The sequence below is a fragment of the Bufo bufo genome, chromosome 6 (genome assembly GCF_905171765.1).
Source record: "Bufo bufo chromosome 6, aBufBuf1.1, whole genome shotgun sequence".
NCBI classification, from domain to species: Eukaryota; Metazoa; Chordata; class Amphibia; order Anura; family Bufonidae; genus Bufo; species Bufo bufo.
Window position 1 is genome coordinate 317,309,463 of NC_053394.1, and position 22,016 is coordinate 317,331,478.

General features: G+C 47.2%; 1 protein-coding gene across 6 annotated transcripts in view; it reads right to left on the reverse strand.

Annotated features, from left to right (window-relative positions):
• The window catches only part of NBR1 (NBR1 autophagy cargo receptor), an 88,013-nt gene extending 66,200 nt beyond the window's left edge, over positions 1–21,813 (reverse strand). For 5 of the 6 annotated variants that reach the window (XM_040437865.1, XM_040437866.1, XM_040437863.1 and 2 more), the window contains exons 1-5: positions 21,669–21,798; positions 20,532–20,643; positions 15,183–15,245; positions 12,386–12,404; positions 8,902–8,924 (exon numbers count right to left, since the gene is read on the reverse strand). In XM_040437865.1, the coding sequence (XP_040293799.1) occupies positions 8,902–8,924; positions 12,386–12,404; positions 15,183–15,245; positions 20,532–20,643; positions 21,669–21,673 (222 nt within the window). In that variant the 5' untranslated portion in view covers positions 21,674–21,798. Of the gene's footprint in view, positions 1–8,901; positions 8,925–12,385; positions 12,405–15,182; positions 15,246–20,531; positions 20,644–21,668 lie in introns of all 6 variants that reach the window. The other variant, XM_040437864.1, reaches the window with a different exon arrangement.
• Between the last annotated feature and the right edge of the window lie 203 nt (positions 21,814–22,016).

Sequence of the window (22,016 nt, forward strand, 5' to 3'; positions counted from 1 at the left end):
AATATTATCAGATGTCGATCTGCCCGGGATAAATCCCGACGGATCCCTATGTACTATGGTGGCGATTACCTTATTTAATCTAGTAGCCAAAAGCTTCGTTAGCATTTTGTAATCTAAGTTCAATGGCGAGATTGGTCCATATGAGCCGCACTCCAGCGGGTTTTTAATCAGGCTTCAGGATCACCACTATAGTAGGATCATACATGGATTCCGACAACTGATGCCGCTGCTGGATAGCCAAATATAATTTGAGGAGCTGGGGCCCTAATACATCAACATATTTAGAATACACTTCTACCGGGAAAACGTCTGGGCCGGGCGCCTTCCCAGCGGGAAACTCCTTAATTGGCATTTGGATTTCTTCTAGCGAAATATCAGCATCTAATAGATTCCTGTCCTCTTCACTAAGCTGAGGGTGCGCTACCTCCATTAGATAATAACGTAACTCCTGCGGTGTGTATTGAACTGCGGACTTGTACAGATCCTGATAGAACCTCTGGAAACATTGCAGAATACCCTCCACTGTTTTCACCACCGAGCCCTCAGAACTCTGTATTCGGATGACCGGGGAGGGGGGGGGTAACATGCTATTGTTTCTAACAATATGAGCAAGCAATTTACCAGCCCGATTACCCGTCTCAAAGGATTGCCGTTTTAAAAAGAACAGTTTGCGCTCACTCTTCTCTTTGAGATGCATCATATATAACCTGCCTCTAAGCATCCACTCCCTTCTATTCACCTCAGAGGGATCAGACCTAAATTAACTCTCTGCCTCTTTACATCTAGTGTGTAGTTCCAGTTTTTTACGCAATGAATCTTTCCCGATATAGGAAATAGACGATTTAAGGCACCCTCTCAAGTAGGCTTTCATCGTCTCCCAGAGCAACAATTCATCCGTCGTCTCATCCTGCACCTCCAGAAACATCTGAAGCTGGTCAGGGATTCTGTCATTCTTGGTTCTAAGGGACAACCAGAATGGATGAATGCGCATTTTGTTACTCTGATTGACAACGTCAGACAGTCTCAGTTTCACAAAATCCGGAGCATGGTCAGAGGGTCCCTGTGGTCCATACCCTACATCCTCAATATCTGTGTATACTGTAGCATTGCCGAGGAGGTAATCAATCCTAGACAAGGCACCAATGGCAGGAGTAAAGTAAGAATATTCCCTCTGGAGCGGATGTTTGAGTCTCCACATATCTAGCCACCCCAGCTCTGCAACCACTCTGGAGAGGGTGGTGTCAAGGGGGGAGCAACTATCCCTCCCTCCTGCCGGATGAAATCTGTCCATGTCATCATGCATCACCAAGTTAAAGTCTCCCATACAGAGCAATTTAGCATTGGGGTGTTGCGCAACAAAGCCAATCACCGCCTGAAATATGGACATAGTGGCGGGGGAGGTATATATTGATCACTACATAGGGAGTGCAATTAATGAACGCATACACAGACGTTCTGTCCCTCTGGATCCACCACAGAATGTTGTACCTCCAATCTAAGATTCTTGTGCACAAGTAAGGCCACTCCTCTAGAGTCCGTCGACCCATACGCATTCAGAGACCACTGAACCCACGGCTTCCTGATTCTACTCCCTGTCTCTGGAGTTAGGTGAGTCTCTTGTAGACCCAATAAATGAGGGTTGTATTGACGTAAATGAGAAAATACTGCGATCCTCTTCCTTGGATCACCCAGTCCTCTTACGTTCCAGGACACTACAGTCAGGGACACCATCTGTAACTCAAAAGCTCCCTCACCAAATGTACCAACTCCTCAGTGTTAAAGAGGCAATAACCCTCTCTCCTGAGCCACCTCACGTATGCCCATCCCACTAAAAGAGAACAGACAATGTACCATGCCTTTAACAGAATAAACTGTGTAACAAAGCCATAATATAACAGACAATTGAATGAACATATAAGTGATAAAAACAGTGCCATCCTTTAATGTGGCTAGGTTACCGGAGACCTGCATCGTGCAATCAGATGGTAAACCTATGCAGGTGTCTGCTCAGTCCCCTTGACAATAAAATAATTTGGCATAATGCGTGCATATAGAAAATAAAATGGGAAGAGAGGCCCATCTACTATGAGGATAAGAAGTATTATGGCCTAATAAGTTCTACTGGTTGTAGGAAGACGGAGTGCCTGAGTCCCAGTCAGTGATGCTAAAAATCAACGGAACACAGCAAACAGGTGCAGCAATGTAGCAGTGATACTTGCGGCATCTGCAAAGACAATAATATCAATGAGGTCTTGGACGACCAGATCTCCTGGAGATCCATTCCTCAGCCTCCTTAGGATCGACGAAGAAGACGTTTTTTTCTCCATCCACCACCAGAAGATGCGCGGGATAGGCCATGGAGTATTGTAGGTTTAGATCACGCAGTTGTCGCTTGACAGAGATAAAAGAGGCCCTCCTCTTTTGCAGCTCAGCAGAAAAATCGGGAAATAGCGAGATATTAAAATTTTCATGCTTGATTTCAAGCTTGTTTCTTGCTTGACTCAGGATGAGATCCCTATCTTTCTAGTTAAGCATACGCGCCAAAAGGGGTCTTGGAGGGGCACGCCTGGCAGGGACTCGATGTGCCCTTTCAACAGCGTAGGCAGCAGGAAACTGTGCTTTAAACCAAAGTTCCAGAAAAGTGGCCGGATCCGAGCCTTCCGATCCCTCTGGTAGTCGCAAGATCCCGACGTTGTTGCGCCTGGCCCCATTCTCAAGATCGTCACACTTTTGTTGCCATAGGCTCACAGACCTCTCCACATCTTGCACTTTCACAACTAGTGGTCTAGCGAGGTCTTCTAAAGCCGAGAACCGAGGTCTTCTGTGTGACGTACCCGCTGCCTGAGCTGTTGCAAGTCTTGCCTCAGCAAACCCAGGTCCACCTTCACCTCTTCAATTTTGCAGGTAAGTGTGGTCTGACATGCCGAGATCGCTGTTAAGAGCTGATCAGAGACAGTTTTTAAAGTAAGTTCAGGCTCCCCCGTACCTGTGCCGCTTGACCTCGTGTGACTGCCGCCCGTGGTGTGGCGGGAGCGGCGGCGCCATTTTGGGCCTCCTGCCTAGCATATTCTTTAAAGGGAACCTGTCACCTGGATTTTGGGTATAGAGCTGAGGACATGGGTTGCTAGATGGCCGCTAGCACATCCGCAATACCCAGTCCCCATAGCTCTGTGTGTTTTTATTGTGTAAAAAAAACAACGATTTGATACATATGCAAATTAACCTGAGATGAGTCCTGTAGGTGAGATAAGTCAGGGACAGGACTCATCTCAGGTAAATCTGCATATGTATCAAATCGTTTTTTTACACAATAAAAGCACACAGAGCTATGGGGACTGGGTATTGCGGTTGTGCTAGCAGCCATCTAGTAGCCCATGTCCTCAGCTCTATACCCAAAATCCAGGTGACAGGTTCCCTTTAAGCTTTTCAGCCGCTGTTTGTGCTTTGCTGTGACCCATCTCTGACTTTTTCAGATCTCCTCTTCCCTCTGTGCACTCGCCACTCGATGTTTGGAGCGGTCAGTATGCCAGGATTCTGCAGGATTCTGTGCAGCGAACGGAGCAGCTCATGCCGGCCACGCCCCACCCATAACTTTTTTATTTTTCTTTCTATGGAGTTGTGTAAAGGCTTGATTTTTGTGGGATGACTTGTACTTTTCATTGGTATCATTTTGGAGTAAATGGCGCTTTTTGATCGCTTGTTATTAGGTTTTTTCTGTGGCAACTAAGAATAAATTAGCAATTCTGTCTTTTGTTTTTAAAAATTATTTTTTTACGGCGTTCACCAGAAAGGCGCAGCCTGCTGGAAACTACTGAAGGATGGTCTGGGGCCTACATCAGACCCCTGCCAGCCTTCACACACATAGGCATCCCACGATCGCATTTGCGGGGTGCCGAAGGGAGACAGGGAGTCCGCTCCCTCTGTCAGCACTTTACATGCGGCAAGCGCCATTGCCCGCGGCATGTAAAGTGTTATACATCCCGGATCGGCACTCCTGCCGGTCTGGGCTGTTAGAGCACGGCTGCATCCCCGCAGCACGTAAAAAAGCGGCGGCCCAGCCTAAAGCCCCTTAGTGACCGCCGTAAAAAAAAGCGTATGGGTGGTCACTAAGGGGTTAAACAACCGGTGAGGGGAGAAGGCTGGAGAAGAGTGGATCTGAATACTTTCTTTAATTGGATATAATAAAAAAAAATTGTATAGCCACTGAGCTATTTAATAAAATGTATCTATATAGCACAACCTGCTGTTTGTTCTTTTCCTTATTTCTCTGTCCACCTCACTGAGATGGACGCACATGCTCAGTTGAAATCTTTAACTGTCACCAGCCAAATCTTCCATTAGAAGCTGTGGAATTTACAGGAATAGAGCTACAACAGAACGGACATGCCCCCTGAAAAAGGACACACCCCTGAGCTGCCAGCTTGAAATAAACTTAGCAAAACAATAAGAGCAGATAATGGTGAGATCTTTAGATCCATGTGAGGTACATGGCTGGTTCTAGCTTTGTTAGAATGAGATTGCCATGAACTATCTTTCATGGCATAAGCCCTTTAAGGAAAGTATTTGACACAGTTCACTTTCATCTTTTCATTAGGGCTGTGAAAAAGGACAGAGTAGGTCAGAAACACATTGCACACACTACTTGTATCTGCCTAGATTTGGGATTGTTTTTTGCGCATGTTTCTAGTACTTTTTAATAGATGAAATAAATTATTGAAGTTTTAATCTATCCAGCGCCGGAATCCTGATTTACGGACTTGTTCAAAATATATGGATGTAACATGGCTGAGACAAAACCTGGCTGGAATACTCTTGGTAAATTAGCATTATATGTGCAAAAAAGAGTGCTTCTTTAAACCGAAACACATTAATACGGTTATCCAGGCCACCAGTTTTATTGCCCCCCTTTAAAGGGGTTGTCTCACTTCAGCAAATGGCATTTATCATGGAGAGAAAAATAATACAAGACACTTACTAATGTACAGTGATTGTCCGTATTGCCTCCTTTCCAGGGGTTACGACCACCCTGCAATCCAGCAGAGTGGCCATGCTTACACATTACAGGAAAAAGCACTGGCATCTCTGGTGGCCTGGACCTGGAGTGTGCATAGACCGCCGCTTTTTCCTATAGTGTGCAAGCACGACCCCCGCTGCTGGAATTGCAGGGTGGTCATAACCATGGAAACGAGCAGTGTATAATGTGATGGAAAAATGAATCAAGCCAGCAAAGAAAGCCATAACTAGATTTTTGTACTTGAGACACGGAATGAGGGCAAGAGGAGGGAACACTTAAAGAAACGTGAACCGACTCCACGAAATCACGAGGGCGACGTACGCCAGGGCTATGGGATCCTTGGACCACACAACGAAGTTCTCAACTTTGGGATTGAAGCGGGAGACAATGAGATCCACGTCCAGCCGACCCCACCGCTCACGGATGGCTAGGAAAACCTGCGGGTGAAGAGCTCATTCGCTGCAATCTGAGGAAGTCGGCGTTCCAGTTGTTGTCGGGGATGTGAACTGCTGACAGCGCCGGAACATGGCTCTCCATCCAGGTGAGAATCAGTGCTGTCTCCGCCATAGCTGCCGGGCTCCGGGTGCCGCCCTGGTGACTGAGGTACACCACAGCCGTGGCGTTGTTGGACGGACTGAACTCGAACCGGATGTCCCCGGTCTAATAAAGCTGAGAGAGACGAATCGCCCTCAATTCCAGAATGTTGATTGGGAGGGAGCGTTCCTCACGTGACCACACGCCTTGAACAGTTAGATTTTCAAAAACTCCCCCCCAGCCCCGAAGACTCGTATCTGTTGTCAACACCGTCCAGCGGAGGGGAAGGAAAAAGCGGCCTGACAACAGCATTGGAGAAAGCAGCCACCATCTTAGGGCCAAGCGCGTCGGGCAGGGAGACGTATGAGCCGATCCAGGGAGACTGGGGATTAGTCCCAATTGGCTAGAATGGCTCGCTGAAGAGTCCTGGTATGGAACTGAGCATAAAGTACCGCTTCGAAGGCAGAGACCATGTGACCCAGAACCCTCATGCAGTGACGAATGGGGAGAGGATAGGGCTGCAACAAGGTTAGAATCTGAAGACGGAGAGTGGATAGCTTCTCCAGGGGCAAGAGTACTTTGGCGTGAAAGATGTCGATTCCATGGACACAATGACCGATCTGAGGGACTCCATCCGGAAGGGCTTTGGAGGTCTAGAATGGGACGGAACATACCCTCTTTTTGGGGACCACAAAGAGATTGGAGTAGAATCCGCAAAAACAGTCCTGCGCAGGAACCTGGACGATCACTCCTTGCCGCAGAAGAGTGTGGATAGCATGAAAAAAGGAATCTGTGGTGGAGGGAGAGGTCGGGGGAGATGAGCGAAAAAAAATTGGGGAGGAGGGGGGGGGGGGACCTGAATTCCAGTTTGTAACCCTCCGAGATGACCTCTCTCACCCAGGCATCCGAGACGTGAGCAAGTCAGACATGACGAAACAGATGAAGACGGCCTCCTACCCAATTGGAGAGCGCTGAAAGCCGCACGTCATGCAGGAGATCTTGGGGGTATAGGACTTGGAGCCCTGTTGGCAGGGACACCAGGAAGGGCAAGGTTTGAAGGAAGGCTTGCGTTTCTGATCCGGGGTAGACTTGTCGGTTGGCTGCTTGGGGCTGGAAAAACTCCAAAAGGGTCGAAAAAGATGCCTACGCTTTATCGACTTGTTGAAAAGCGCCCTATTTGTGGTAAATGGGTGCTTTTACCACCTGTGGCATCAGAAATGATCTCGTCCAGGCGCTTGCCAAAAAGTCTGCTGCTGCTAAAGGTGAGGGCCGTCAAGAGCCGCTTAGAGGCATTATCTGCGGCCCAGCAGGAGAGCCATAGGGTACGGCGAATAGCCACCAAAAGGGCTGATGAGCGGGCCATTAGTCTGGCCGCGTCCAGAGACTTCACAAATACATGAACTGGCATGGGAGAGCTGCAGGGCAATATCGGAAAGTTCCTCCGAGGGGTCCCCCGAGGAGATACCCTGACGTAGCTTGTTTGACCACTCACCCATAGCTTTGCTCACCCGTGTAGAGGCAAAAACCGGGCTCAGTGGTGTGCCCACTGCTTCAAAGGATGATTTTGCAAAAGATTCAAATTTTTTATCTCTGTGATCAGAGAAGGAAGCCCCATCCGCCATAGGCAAAGTGGTATGTTTAGCCAAGCGGGATACTGGCGGGTCAACGATAGGTGAGAACGACCACTTCTTAGTCTGATCCTCCGGAAATGGATAAAGGACGTCTAAGCGTTTTGGCAAGGCAAAACGTCAGTCAGGAAAATTCCACTTCTTGGAAAGAGAGGAATCCAAATCCTGGTGGTTGGGGAAACATTTGGGCAAGAGACGGGATCGCCTGAAGGAAAAACTCACCCTGGATGAGGAGGGTGCGGGGTCTTCAACCTGTAAGATTTCTATAACCGCTGTAATGAGATTGTCCACCATGGAAGACAGTTTTGAAGACTGGTCCACAAAAGAGACAAAGTCTGCATCTGAAAATTTTTCCTCGGAACGTGCCTCTTCCAAGGAGGACACGTCTGAGTGAGACTCTCTGGGAGGTGGCGGAGAGACAGAAGAAACGGGGGACGCAGACACCCGGGAGGGTGGTCTGGCATGTTTAGCGGGGGGAGCCCGAGATGGGAATGAGCCCCAGGATCCCCAGAGTCGGACTGGTCAGAGGATGGCCTTGCGGAAAAACGCCTCAGCATTTACACAACGGCATTGTTGGTGTAGGAGATGTCCTGTACCATCTTTGACAGGGAGTGCGCCCACTCCGGTTCTACCATGGGCTGGGCAGCAGGGGCAATTGGGTCAGGTCAGAGCCACTTGGAGGCAGAGCAAAGCATGAAGAGCAGAGGGGATCTAACTGACCGGATGGAAATTTTGAGCGACAAGAAGCACAGGCAAAATGGCACACTGAAGTGACCACCTGCTTTGGGGCCTGGGCTCGGACATAGTAAGTACCCTGTAGTGACAGGTAGGAGGAAGAGGGGGGGTAGGTTACACCCTGTAGGAAGGGTTGACAGAGCTTACCCGGCCTATGTCCCTTAAAGCAGCCTGTCCGGAGGTGCCTTGTGCCAGAGACCCGCAGAGGTCCTCCTGAAGCACGCGGTGGGCGGAGTGCAGAAAAGGCGCCAAGAATTCGTGCCAGGATACAGATGAAGGAGGGGAAGCGTGGAGAACCGCCATTTCTTTTCCATTTTTTCCCCGCTCCCACTAATGAAGTCGGCCCCAGGCAATAAGGAGGGGAAGCGCTGGCCCGATCCATTTGTCCATCTTAACGAGGCAACCCCCCCCTTCCAGTACTGCCGCTAGAAGCCCTGGCCGGAATGGAGATGCAGGCTGGGTGTGAAGTACCCTCGGGTAGCCGGATTGGGAGTAGGCTGCAGAGAAGCTGGGCCTCAATTACAACCATCCCCGGCGGAGGACAGGACCGCGCGCACCAAGAGGCTTCCCTTTCCCCCACCCCCGACAGGAGAGTGACGCATGGAGGGCACAAGGCCTCCGTGGGAGTCATTCACATAAGGTAACCTGACGTGTTCTGCCCCCATGGTTCCAGACAGATCTTTCTCTACATAAAGAATGCCATTTGCTGAGGAGATACAACCCCTTAGATTAACTTAGGACAGGCTATGAGGGTCAGAAACCTGAGGTTTTCTCTGACAAGCAGAAGCTCATGACACCACACAACTATATACATACAAGAGTGACACTGAAAAGTGTAACTTGAAGCTCCAGAACTCCAACGCAAAAATCAGCAACCTCTGCACACCCTCGATTTACACCCTTGGAGCCACTGCAAATATAGTTGTTTTCATACAACTGCTTTGATGCCGATGGTGCAGCAATTCATCAAGATAAAGAATAAATCATTACCTTTAAAGCTTCTTCATATTCACCTGCAATAAAACACAGGATCAATAACTAGACAGCCATACCTTACACAATAGCACGAAGAACTGATGGTAATCATAAGAACAAGCAACAGATGTCATGCGAGATCACATGTTATGAGAGGGTCATGCAGAGGCGATGATGTCACTTTTAAAGTGAACCTCACCCCTAAAACACACCAATGTGATCTTAAAGTTTACGGCCATGCCTGCCGAGTTTTTCAGTGTGAACTCATGATTGGAATGCCTCACACTGCTTATCTGCCTCTGGCAAAGTACAGTATAATGATTACACCGTGTTTCACAACTCTGGAAAATACTGGTCGGTAAGGCTACACAGTAATTGCAACCAACTAAATCACATGGGGCGGATGTTATCATGTGTTGTGTTGAGTGAACCTGTGTTTTCAAGTTCGGCGTACAAGGTTTGGGTCCGGGTTATCTAAGAATTCCGTTATGGATCCGATATGAACTTATAGTCCGTGGTAGTGGAATCCATAACGGAATTCTTAGATAACCCAAACCTTTTACGCCGAACTTGAAACCAAAAGTTCGCTCAACACTAATCATGAGGGTGCAAAGCGTTTTAATGCGTTTTGCACGTGCGTGATAAAAATCGGCATGTTTGGTACCCAGACCCGAACCCGGGTAAAATAAAATAAAATTAACTCGCCTCCTCCAATTGATCACGGAGCTGCCAGTCTCCTGTTCTTTCTTCAGGACCTGTCAAAGGACCTGTGTTGACACTGATCATGTGATGAGCACAGTGATGTCACCACAGGTCTTTTGACAGGCCCTGAAGAAAGAACAGGAGACCGGCAGCTACGCGATCAATTGGAGGAGGCAAGTTAATTTTATTTTATTTAACACTCAATTGACCTTCTACTAAGCATTCTGTATTAAGAATGCTATTATTTTCCCTTATAACCATGTTAGGCTACTTTCACACTTGCGTTCGGAGCGGATCCGTCTGGTGTCTGCACAGACAGATCCGCTCCTATAATGCAAACGATGGTATCCGTTCAGAACGGATCAGTCTGCATTATATTTCACAAAAAAAATCTAAGTGTGAAAGTTAGTCAGACGGATCCGTCCAGACTTTGCATTGAAAGTCAATGGGGGACGGATCCGTTTGAAAATTGCACCATATTGTGTCAACTTCAAACGGATCCGTCCCCATTGACTTGCATTGTAAGTCAGGACGGATCCGTTTGGCTCCGCATGGCCAGGCGGACACCCGAACGCTGCAAGCTGCGTTCGGATGTCCGCCTGCTGAGCGGAACGGAGGCCAACCGGAGCCAGACTGAGGCATTCTGAGCGGATCCGCATCCACTCAGAATGCATTGGGGCTGGACGGATGCGTTCGGGGCCGCTTGTGAGAGCCTTCAAACGGAGCTCACAAGCGGAACCCCGAACGCTAGTGTGAAAGTAGCCTTATAAGGGAAAATAATACAGTGAATAGACTTTCATCCTAGCAACCATGCGTAAAAATCGCACCGCATCCGCACTTGCTTGCGGATGCTTGCGATTTTCACGCAGCCCCATTCACTTCTATGGGGCCTGCATTGCGTGAAAAATGCACAATATAGAGCATGCTGCGATTTTCACACAACGCAAAAGTGATGCGTGAAAATCACCGCTCATGTGCACACCCCCACTGAAGTGAATGGGTCCGGATTCAGTGCGGGTGCAATGCGTTCACCTCACGCATTGCACCCACGCGGAAAACTCGCCCGTGTGAAAGAGGCCTAAATCCCCGCCATCAGTGTAGGATGTGGCCAAAGGATGTCCACGTCTATGCCTTTCTGTGACTTCTTTCAGTCTCTCTGTAAGTCTGTTGCAACCTGCTGATGACACTCTAAGCTCATGGTCACTTCCGTCTGAGAACATCCTGCTTGAAGCCCCGCAATTGCGAGGTACTGTTGATCAATTGTTAGGTGTCGTCTTGGTCTCATGATGTCAAAATGTGAACAGCATGATGAGGAGGACTGTTTAAATACCAATTCTAATTGAACCAGGAAATGTATTGGGCGATTCATGGATCAAATACCTGTTTTGAATTTTGCAGTTAAGCTCCTTGTTAGTGAAGTTGTGCAAAAAAGTACTGAAACACTGAACAGTTGCAGTATACGTTTTCTTACTGTGTTCCTCTGTATAGGAAGCTGCAGCAGACTAAAGTTTCCTCAACAATAAGAAAAAAGTTAAAAAAAAAAAAAAAAGTAAAAACAACGAGATTTGAACTGAGCCTAAAAGTCATTCAATGGGCCAAAATTTGTGAAAAAGAGGGCAGAGGCACAGTCCACCAGCTCCCACTTATCAAAAGGTGGAAAATGATTGCAGAAATATGACTGGTATCCATGAACAACTCCTCTACTCTTCCCTTTCCTACACTTTTTTTTTTTTATATTGGATAGGTCATTCATTTTCAACTCCCAGAAAACTCTATGAAGTACAGGTTAAAGCTGGAGTCAACCTTCGGACCTCCAGCTTTTGCGGAACTACAACTACCACTTCTACTGGAGTTCTGAGAACAGCTGAGCAAATGTGCATGCTGGAAGTTGTAGTTTTTTACAACAGCTAACGTCCTAGAGGATGCCAATCTCTGGGATAAAAGCTCTCTTCATACAGAAAGTGTGGTTTAGTGGGCAATAGGGCTGCAGCTATCGATTATTTTAGTAATCAAGTATTCTATTGATTAATCCAACGATTAATCAAGTACTCTAATAAGCATGTTTTAAACATTTATAAAAAGTTAGCAGATCCCCCGTAACATCATCGGACCCCCTGCCATCAGCTCCCCCAGTGCCATCAGTCCTCTGTGCCATCAGCTCCCACCCCCAGTGCCATCAGTCCTCTGTGCCATCAGTTCCCACCCCCAGGGCCATCAGTCCTCTGTGCCATCAGCTCCCCCCCCCCAGTGCCATCAGTCCTCAGTGCCATCAGCTCCCCCCCCCCAGTGCCATCAGTCCTCTGTGCCACAATCTCGACCCCTAGCGATTCCCCCTAGTCAATCCCCAGCGCCAGTCTATTACTTACCAATCCTGTAGGCGCGTCACACAGCGCGAGGTCATAGTGCGCACTTACGGGCACTATTTCCTGACTATGTGTCAGGATACAGAGCAGCGCAGTGCAGGCCGGCGGGTGACCACGGAGCGTGAATAATAGCAAGTGCTTCGCTCGCACTCTGTGGTCACGTGACACAAATGAATCTTGCATTGAGGATTTTTTTGTGTCGAGTCACTCGATTTATTCGAGTAATCGTTACAGCCCTAAAGGGCAAAGACATCTTGCCTATATAAAGTATGCACAGTTCAAAAAAGTATTTTAGGATCATGAGACCGGTTAAACCATAAAGTTTTTTTCATGAAGCAAAAGTTTTTCAAAAGTAAAACTACAAAAATAATCCTAGTAAACTAGATGCAAATACAGAAGATGGTAAAGAACAGAGTACACGGGTACAGGCTTACCTTGGCTATTCACAGATACCTGCAATGAGAGAAGCATCAAAGTTACAAGTGAAATGAGAGCCTACCATTAATATACAACATACTGCAGCTCAAGTTTGGGTTATGATGACCTTCTTCAGAATGTTTTGTTCACTGCAGGGCGCACACTGACTCAATTAAGGCCCCTCCTATAAAATGGACACCTTCCAGCCTGAACACTGCTTCATTATATTTAATGGGCTGGCTAATTCACATGAACTCATAATTAATCCGATTTTCTCACTAGATCTGCCCAATCAAGAGAACAGTTCAGCGAGAAAAACGGACAGCACGTGTGCGCCATCCACGTACAGTCCATTTAATAAAAAAATAAAAAAAAAGGAAAAAAAATAAAAAAAGAAGAAGAAACATCCATTTTTGCGGCCACAACACGGATGTGTTTTAGATCACTCGTCTGAAAGCAGACTAAGGGCTCTTTCACACAAGCGGATCCCGTGCGGGTAATCCGCTGCGTGAAAGAGAGCCAAGTCCCGTTCCGGACAACAGAGACACGGAGCATTGTGACAACTTTATCTCACCGTGATTTTGTAATAAAAAGGTCACAGAGAGGAACGGATGTCCGGAGCGGGGCTTGGCTCTCTTTCACGCAGCGGATTACCCGCACGGGATCCGCTCGTGTGAAAGAGCCCTACTAGATTTCTTACTTCCCTGTGCTGGACTCTGGTGTCCAGGGGGAGGTTTTCAGACTACAGTTTCCTCCTACAGGCAATAGTAGCCTACGGTGATTGCAATTCCAATAATTGTACAATGAAAAGTAGAATTTTCTAATAAACTTTCTGTATCAATTCCCTGCGGTTTTCAAGATCTTGGCTAAAAGTGAATAGAAACCTTTATTAATTACTCCCATGACCCCCCAGGCACAGGCCTTGCTGTAAGACGCAGCAGTGGTACACATATTTTAAGGATATGATCAGAAAAAGAATACAAGTGAAAGACATGAAATGCACATACATAAAAAAATGCAGTGTGGATTTCTGAGCATTCTGTAGTTTTTGGATCCCATAAAATTTCTAACTTATTCTCCTGTTCAATTACCACGAATATAATACATGAGGATTTTGCAGAATACCTAATTCGTATCCACTGTAAGGAAACCATGAAGGTTCTAAAAAAGAGGTTGTCCGGCTGTGTAATATTGTGACCCCTCCTACATATAGGCGCCATCAATACAGGATCGGTCGTGTCCAAAACTGGCAACCTCCGCCAAATCAGCTGATTGAACAGGCCGAGGCCTCCTCACAGCTTACCAAGCACAGTGCCGTCCACTGTATAGCAGCTGTGCTTGGTATTGCAGCTCGGCCCCATTCAAATGGATGGGACTGAGTTGGGCCTATGCCATGTGACCGATGAACAGGAAAAGGTTGAGGCGCTCACACAGCATCTTCTTCAAACAGCTGATTGCTGGGGGTGCCGGGAGTTGGACACCCACTGATCAGATTTTGATGAGCTATTCTAAGGATAAACACCAGGACTTCCCCTTTAAATGGAAGCAATCAGCAATCCGGACAACCATGAGGGATTGCAACAGAAACTTACTGCAAAATCTGCCACAAACTTTCAATGTGTGAACTTAGCCTAATGGTATGGTAATAATCAGCTACTGGTAATACCTACCATACATGATAACACATACAACTTATTAGCATGCAGAGCGATTGCTGCCCATAGCAAAAATATAGCCACAGGGCAGAAACAGAGCATGAACACATACTATCTTCTCTAAATGGTGTCTGTCAGAAGTTTTGTTAATGAAAAACTGCTGCCAGCCATAGGTAGGCACAGGAGTCACCTTTGTCCCTGCTTTTAATCAATGGAGTGCTGTAAATTGAACTTTAGATGCTGCATGTGCCATTCCTCCAAGTGCACGGGCCCGTAGTGCTACAGGCTCAGCTTATGAACAGTTTCATAGACCCTCTTCTCTGCGTTGAGCGACAGCTGTAGCGGTCTCCTGTTTGTATGCTACAGCAATCACTTACAGCAGAGGAGAGTGGCTGCGGAGCTGAATTTGAAGCACTGCAGCCTGCGGGTCCACCTCTGCTGCACTTGCACAAGAGGGACCTGTGCCAGTCACAGTACATTGTGACAGAACTACATTAAAAGGGTAACTGTCATGTTTTAATAAATAAAATAAAAAAATCACTTTTAGCATATGTTACTCCTGCAGCAGCATTATGCATAAAGCAATCTTTAGTTTCTTCACATACCACTGTTTTCCTTGAGTTTTTCCCTTAGTTACGGCTGTTTAAACATTTACAATATAAGGACCTTCTCAAGATGGCTCCTCTGCCAGTTCTCTGAGGCCAAAACTCCTTTCCCTCACGTCACATACACACTTGCTATAGCCAGCAGCTCCCTGCTAGCCAATCGGTTTGGATTACTGACAGACACGCCTCCTCACTCTGAAGCCTCATGCAGGCATGCAGTGTGAAGGACCGCCCCTCCGTCTTCTGTTTACAATAAGTTTGGAGACAGACAAGCCATAGCAACTGTCTTAAGGGAGCAGTGGAAAGGGACAGAGGACATGAATGAAAGCTGTTATTATAAGGTAATTACAGATCTTTTGGCAATCATTGACAGACTAACTCAGGTATACATGCCTAGCTCTAATAAACTATCAAATAAAATGAAAAATATAACAGTTACCCTTTAATTAAAAGCCCTCTGGCTCTACCTATATCTGTCAGCAGCCTTGTATAGGAAATACTGCTTGGTATAACTTGCACTAATAAAACTACATGTGAAACAGCCAATCTCTTACCTCTTCATTATCCTCGTCTATATACTTTAACTGTATATCATTCAGGTCAAAAGACACCTGCACCTGCAGAAGACAGGAATAAGACGTGATAAAGAGCCTTTCACCTGGAAAACGGTTATCTGAGAAATAAGTTGTTGCTGTGGCTAGGTAAAAATGACATATGAACAGGCCGATTTTCAGTTCGTCGATACAGGCAGTATGTGGATTATGATCAGCCTCTTATTAAATCTCTGCACCAGAAACAAGCCATCTTGTTCTGTCTATCACTCTAGGGATGTCCAATAACACTAAACAAATAAATCAGAATAACAAAAAAATATAAATAAAATCCATATGTATCCTGTAAAAAATATATAGCAAAAAAAAATAATAAAAGAGTTTGATTGACAGGATCAAGCAGTGAAAACATCACTTCCTGGTCCTGTCAAAGTGCAGAGAGCTGAGCCTCTAGGTGTAATGGCAACGCCCTCGTTGCTCCTAGAGGCTCATTTGCATATATTTAAAAAACTTTTTTCTCAGTATGTGGGCACATATGAACATGGGACCAAAAAAGATGGCTTCAGCTGCCAAGCGCACATACAGCAAACAGGTCAGCCAGTGTCATAGGTACAAATCTGCTGACAGCCCTTTAAGTTGAATGAAACAAACCAATCTGATGAAATTACAGAGAAAAGGATCTCATCGAGGAAAAAAGAAGCAGTACGTGCAAAACGACTGCGTGCACCTCTGGGATCAGCCTCCACACTTCACTGATTTGCTTACAAGTGACTGCTAGGGATGAGCGAATCGACTTCGGATGTTTCATTTTTCACATTCAACTTCGTTTGAATACTGTGCGAGCGCTCCGTACAGTATTAGAATGTATTGGCTCCAATGAGCCGAAGTTATTATTTTGCGAGACTTCGGGTAATAACTTAAAAAAATTATTTTTACTGTTAAAAACCTTTTCCCGAACTCGGGTTCGGTTCCAAGTGGTACTTAAAGGGGTTATCCAGGAAAAGATATTCATGACTTATCCTCAGAATAGGTCATCAGTATCAGATCTGAGGAGATGCAACACCTGGGACCCCCACTGATCAGCTGTTAGATGAAGCCTTGAGCGCCTAGGCCTTCTCCTCGGCCAGTGACGTCACTGTACGTCAGTCACATGGCCCGATTGCGTCTCCCCTCCATTCAAGTCAATGGGTCTGAGCTGCAATACCAAGCACTGCCACTATACGATGTACGGCGCTGTGCTTGGAAAGCTATCGGTAGCCTGCAGCAGCTCCCTGAAACAGCAGATCGTCAGGGATGCCGGGAGATGGACCCCCACCAATGTGATAATGATGGTCTATCCTGAGGATAAGTCATCAGTATTTTTTTCCAGAACAACCCCTTTAAATCCCAGCTGCTTGGGCCAAGAACGTGATAGATGAATTTTAATGTTGATCAATGTAAAGTAATGCACCTAGGCCATAGTAACCATATGGCTGCGTACACATTACATGGAATAAAAAAAGGGAAAAGGACCCGGTTATTCTGGTTACAAGTCAGCTAAGCAGCTGCAAAAGCAAGATTTTAGGGTGTAAGAGAGATAAAAACCTGGGATCCTATTGTAATATTACCCCTTTATAAAACCCTTGTGGGGCCACATCTTGAATATGAGGTTCAGTTTTGCTATGAAAGATCTCATTTACATGTAGAAATGCATGTCTGGTCAATGCAAAGAATTGGGACATGATTTACTGATTCCAAAGACATTCATTATGTGGAGGGAAGGATTCTTTACAGTTAGCGCAGTCAAACTATGGATTGCCCTACCCCAAGAGGTAGTAATGGCAGATCCTAGTTCAGAATGCTGATCTAAGAGTGAATGGCACTAGGGTACTTTCACACTTGGGTCAAACTTTTCCGGTATTGGAGTTCCATCCTAGGGGATCAATACCGGAAAAAACTGATCAGTTTTATCCTAATGCATTCTGAATGGAGAGCGTTCCGTTCAGGATGTCTTCAGTTCAGTCCTTTTACGGTATTTGGACGGAGAAAAAACCGCAGCATGCTGCATTTTTCTCTCCAGCCCAAAATCCTGAACACTTGCCGGAATGCCAGATCCGGCATTTTTTCCCATTGGAATGCAGCATTAAAGGGATTCTGTCACACAGGTCATAAACAGAGGGATCATTGGAAACACTGCATGAAGACTAATGGGCACATATAAATATCTCCATATCGTTAATCCTGGTGACAGAATCCCTTTAAAATTGCCGTAATGCGCAGACCTTTAAAAATATAAAAAAAAAGAAATACCGGATCCGTTTTTCTGGATGACACCGGAGAGATGGATCCGGTATTGCAATGCATTTGTGAGACGGATCCGCATCCGGATCAGTCTACAAATGGTTTCCGTTTGCATACAGGAACTGCCTGCCAGAATCCAGCAACGCAAGTGTGAAAGTACCCTTAGGCCTCATGCACACGACCGGTGTGTTTTGCGGTCCGCAAATTGCGGATCCGCAAAACACGGATGGCGTCCGTGTGCGTTCCGCCATTTGCGGAACGGCACGGACAGCCATTGATATAACTGCCTATTCTTGTCCGCAAAATGGACAGGTTATATTTTTTTTTGCGGACCACAGAACGGAGCAACGGATGCGGACAGCACACGGAGTGCTGCCCTCATCTTTTGCTGCCCCATTGAAGTGAATGGGTCCGCACCCGAGCCGCAAAAACTGCGGCTCGGATGCGGACCAAAACAACGGTCGTGTGCATGAGGCCTCAGTCTAACAATTACTACTGTATAACTGATCTGAGAACATCCTTGAACTCTAGCCCCTAGTCACGTTCTGTACTCTGATGACGAGTCCCTTGTTTGTGCCCCTAAATCCACATTTGAAGGCTGTCACTCGCCCATGAGTCACCTCGTACCTGCACTTTATACAGTTCCTGCACAATAACAGCCCTTGGGCGAGTCACGGTTCCTGCTACTATGACAGGAATAGAAGAAATTGCTTTGCAGTCTGAGACGGCCCGAGTCACACGCAGAGCGTAGTCCCAAGCAGTACACTGAACTACAAAGGACAGCAACAGCACGGGTCCGAATGGGCGAGCACGGCCCGGGTAGTACTGTCCTTACGGATCAATATTTGCTAACATAATAGTTTTACTTGCGACAATTTTTTTTTCACACATCTTCTCACGCAGATTTCCCATCTGGATTTGTGGTCAGGAGAACCTGCAGTGTATTACAGTAGCAGCAAAGTGCGAAAAAAATCTTGGCTGCGGGAGGGGAAAAAAGGCACGGAAATTGAACTGCTGTGCAGATTCGGCAGCCGCCTACCACGGATTTCAGCCTTTGCTATGCATCGGGTGAATCTATGGCAAAATCGGTGTCAAACTCGGATTTTTTTTCTCTCATGTGAACGCACCCGTAAAGTGTTAAAACAGCAATGATGCCTATGTCAGAGGACAGGGCGAGGCTCGGAACTTGTCAAGCAAGAATAAAATCAGGCCAGTATTGAAACAAGGGTCACGAGTGCACATTCTAGACGGGCGCATCACAGGATCAAGATAAAGCTGGATAAACAGCGACGGAGTAGGTACGGCCTCAAGGTGCACTGTTAGGGGGCATTCACATGACCGTATCCGTTCCGTGGTCCGCAAAACACGGATACTAGCCATGTGCATCCTGCACTGTGTTACAAGTGCCTATTCTTGTCCGCAGAAATGGCCAACGATAGGACACCTATATTTTTTTTTATGCAGGGCCGCAGAATGGACAAACAAATGCGGACAGCACATGAACAAGTCCGCAAAAAATGTGGATCGGATGCAGAACTAAAATACAGTCGTGTTAATGGATCCTTAGACTGCTGGTTTTTTTATTTTAAAATATTGCATGTCCTTTCACATGTGCCTGGTTGTGTCCTTGGCCTGCCAGCGGGCATTCAGATGGATGTAATGCAAGGACGGCTGGAGGAAGCCAGGATGAGCGCTGCTCTCATACAGAGAGTCAAAACCAGAATCGGATCCTGCAGGAAAAGCTTAAGTCCTCCGTTTACATTTCCCATTCTTTTTTAAAAGAGTTCTCCGGGCTTTTAATATTGATGACCTATCCTCAGGATAGGTCATCAATATCAGATCGGTAGGGGTCCGACACCCGGCACCCCCGCCGATCAGCTGTTTGAAGAGGAGGCGCGCGCCGTGCCAGCGCTGCCTCTTCTTCACTGTTTACCTTTATGCCGTCGCCTCTGCAGCGGTGAGCCGGTGTAATTACACCCAAGCCATCCCATTCATTTCAATGGGACGGGTCGTTCCCATAAAAGTGTATGGGAACGACCTGTCCCGTTGAAATGAATGGGACGAGATGGCACGTGTACACTGTGACAGCGCGCCGTCTCCTCATACAGCTGATCGGCGGGATAGGTCATCAATAGTAAAAGCCCGGAGAACCCCTTTAACAGTACCCTGCTACTAATGCTTTCCTACCAGTCTGTGGTTTCTAGGCTCCAGGGATGACACGATGTGTGGACATGTGACTCATTGGCTGCAGCAGCGACTGGTTCAAGCCTCGATTGATCGGTTGCTGCAGTCACATGTCAAGATAATAAGGCATCATTGCTGGGTCTGGGGAAACGGAAACCAGCGGGGGACCAGGGTATTCTAGGCACAGGACTGGAGGGTATAGTGGATCAGCACTGATGCTGACTAACAGCAGAATTTAAACCATGAGTAGTAGAGTAGTCCCTAAAAACATAAGGTGACTGAGAGAATTTCTCATGATCCTTACACACCTAATTAGGTCTGTTAGGCTACTTTCACACTTGCGGCAGAGTGATCCGGCAAGCAGTTCCGTCGCCCGCCCGTTGCTCTCCATTCAGAATGCATAGGGATATACCTGATCAGTTATTTTCCGGCATTGATCCCTTTTGACGGAACTCAGTGTCGGAAAAGAAAAACGCTAGTGTGAAAGTACCCTTAGGGTACTTTCACACTAGCGGCAGGACGGATCCGACAGGCTGTTCACCCTGTCGGATCCGTCCTGCCGCTCCGTCCCCATTGACTATAATGGGGACGGGGGCGGAGCTGTGGTACAGCAGTGCACGGCGAAAGGCCGCCGGACTAAAAGTACTGCAAGTCCAACTATTTAGTCCGGCGGCCTCTCGCCGTGCTGCGCCGGAGCTCCGCCCCCATCCCCATTATAGTCAATGGGGATGGAGCGGCGGCACGGCGAAATAGCGGCAGGACGGATCCGACAGGGTGAACAGCCCGTCGGATCCGTCCTGCCGCTACTGTGAAAGTAGCCTTAGACCACTGATTTATCAAGGCCTTCAGCAGACCATTCCGATACATACCCCCACCTGGAAAGCTTACCATTGCTTCCACATCAGCCCAGGTTGTCTTCTCAGAATCTGACACCAGGAAGCTCTGCGTCTCTCCTCTACAGGACACACACAAATTCACCTGCGGTTCCATGTTTTCCAGTCTACGGAAATAACAAAAAGTAAAGAACAGCAGCAAAGTACACACACCGGTCCCAGTAGGCCAACTGGTGTTACTATAGCCTATAAATCACAATGGGGTACAACGTCCTCCACTGGCCCCTGTCCTGAGCAATATCAGGACCAAAAGCATAAGGAAGCGGAGACATAAAGGATTCTTCACGCTCCCTTACTGTCGGAGACATGTTTGCCTTACTGCTGCCATGCCTGTTACTAGCTGGACATCATGGCGTAGGTCTGGCACAGCACCCTCCAGCGCTGACGTATGGGACACATGACGCTAGAAGTAAAATGCATTAGGAAAAGCGACAATGACAAGAATATGACCGATTTCTATAGTCTTTTTTTTTTTTTTTGTCCCACTCTGGGACTTTTGGGGGATCCCCTTTACAATACTTCTGTATTGTAAAGCATTGGCGGTAAGTGTATTACTGAATGTACCGCCTGCTTCCTGTGAGATCCAGGGGGTTGTCACCGCGATAGGCCAACCCCTGTAAGATGGAGGTGCTCTGGCAGAGGAACCAAGAGGAGCAAAGTTGCACAGAGTGGCTTGGGCCCGCCCTCAGTGCACTCAACTAAGTTGCACATGGATTATAGAAGACTTTTTCTCCAGAATGAAGCAATGGATTGCTAAGCGAAAGGCGCCATTACATTTAGCAGAGATAGCCCTACAAGACAACGTGCCTGGTGCAACTCTAACTTGTCACAGCCTTGAGCCTCGTCCTGCTGTGCAGCCAGTTATCGGAGCGCGACGCTGCCTTGTGCGCAAAAGTTACTGACAATGACAGGAGGAGTGGCATCCATTCTGAAACACAATGCACCCCAATGGCTGCGACCGCCACCGATCCACTAATGTCTTTGTCCTGACAGGATTCCTATATAAATGGCTTAGTAATGAGACACATATACATAATACACAGCACTGTCACTTTAAGAGAGGGAAGCCGAGCAGTCAGTCCATACACACAGAACAGGATTCCTATAGGGCACTGCCATACACGTCCATTACCTCATACCTGGAATAGTCAATGAAGTCCCCCACTAGCCCGAGTCCCCTCCTCCCACTCACTCCTCTCAGGCGCCTGCGGATCCCCGGCCTCCTTCAGCTCTGACTGTTACCCCACAACATGGCGAGATCACGTCTGCAAGACAGACCAGCGCCGCAGCGATTGGCTAGCGCCGCAGCGATTGGCTAGCGCCGCTGTCACTCACTTAGGACTGGAAGCTGATAGGAGCAGGGGCGGGGTTATCCATACAATGGAGTCAGCACTGTATTCCTTCCTGTAAACAAGGGGGCGTGGCCTATAAAATAACCTGTCACGCAGTACGGATGTGCTAAGGGTAGCGACTAAATGCG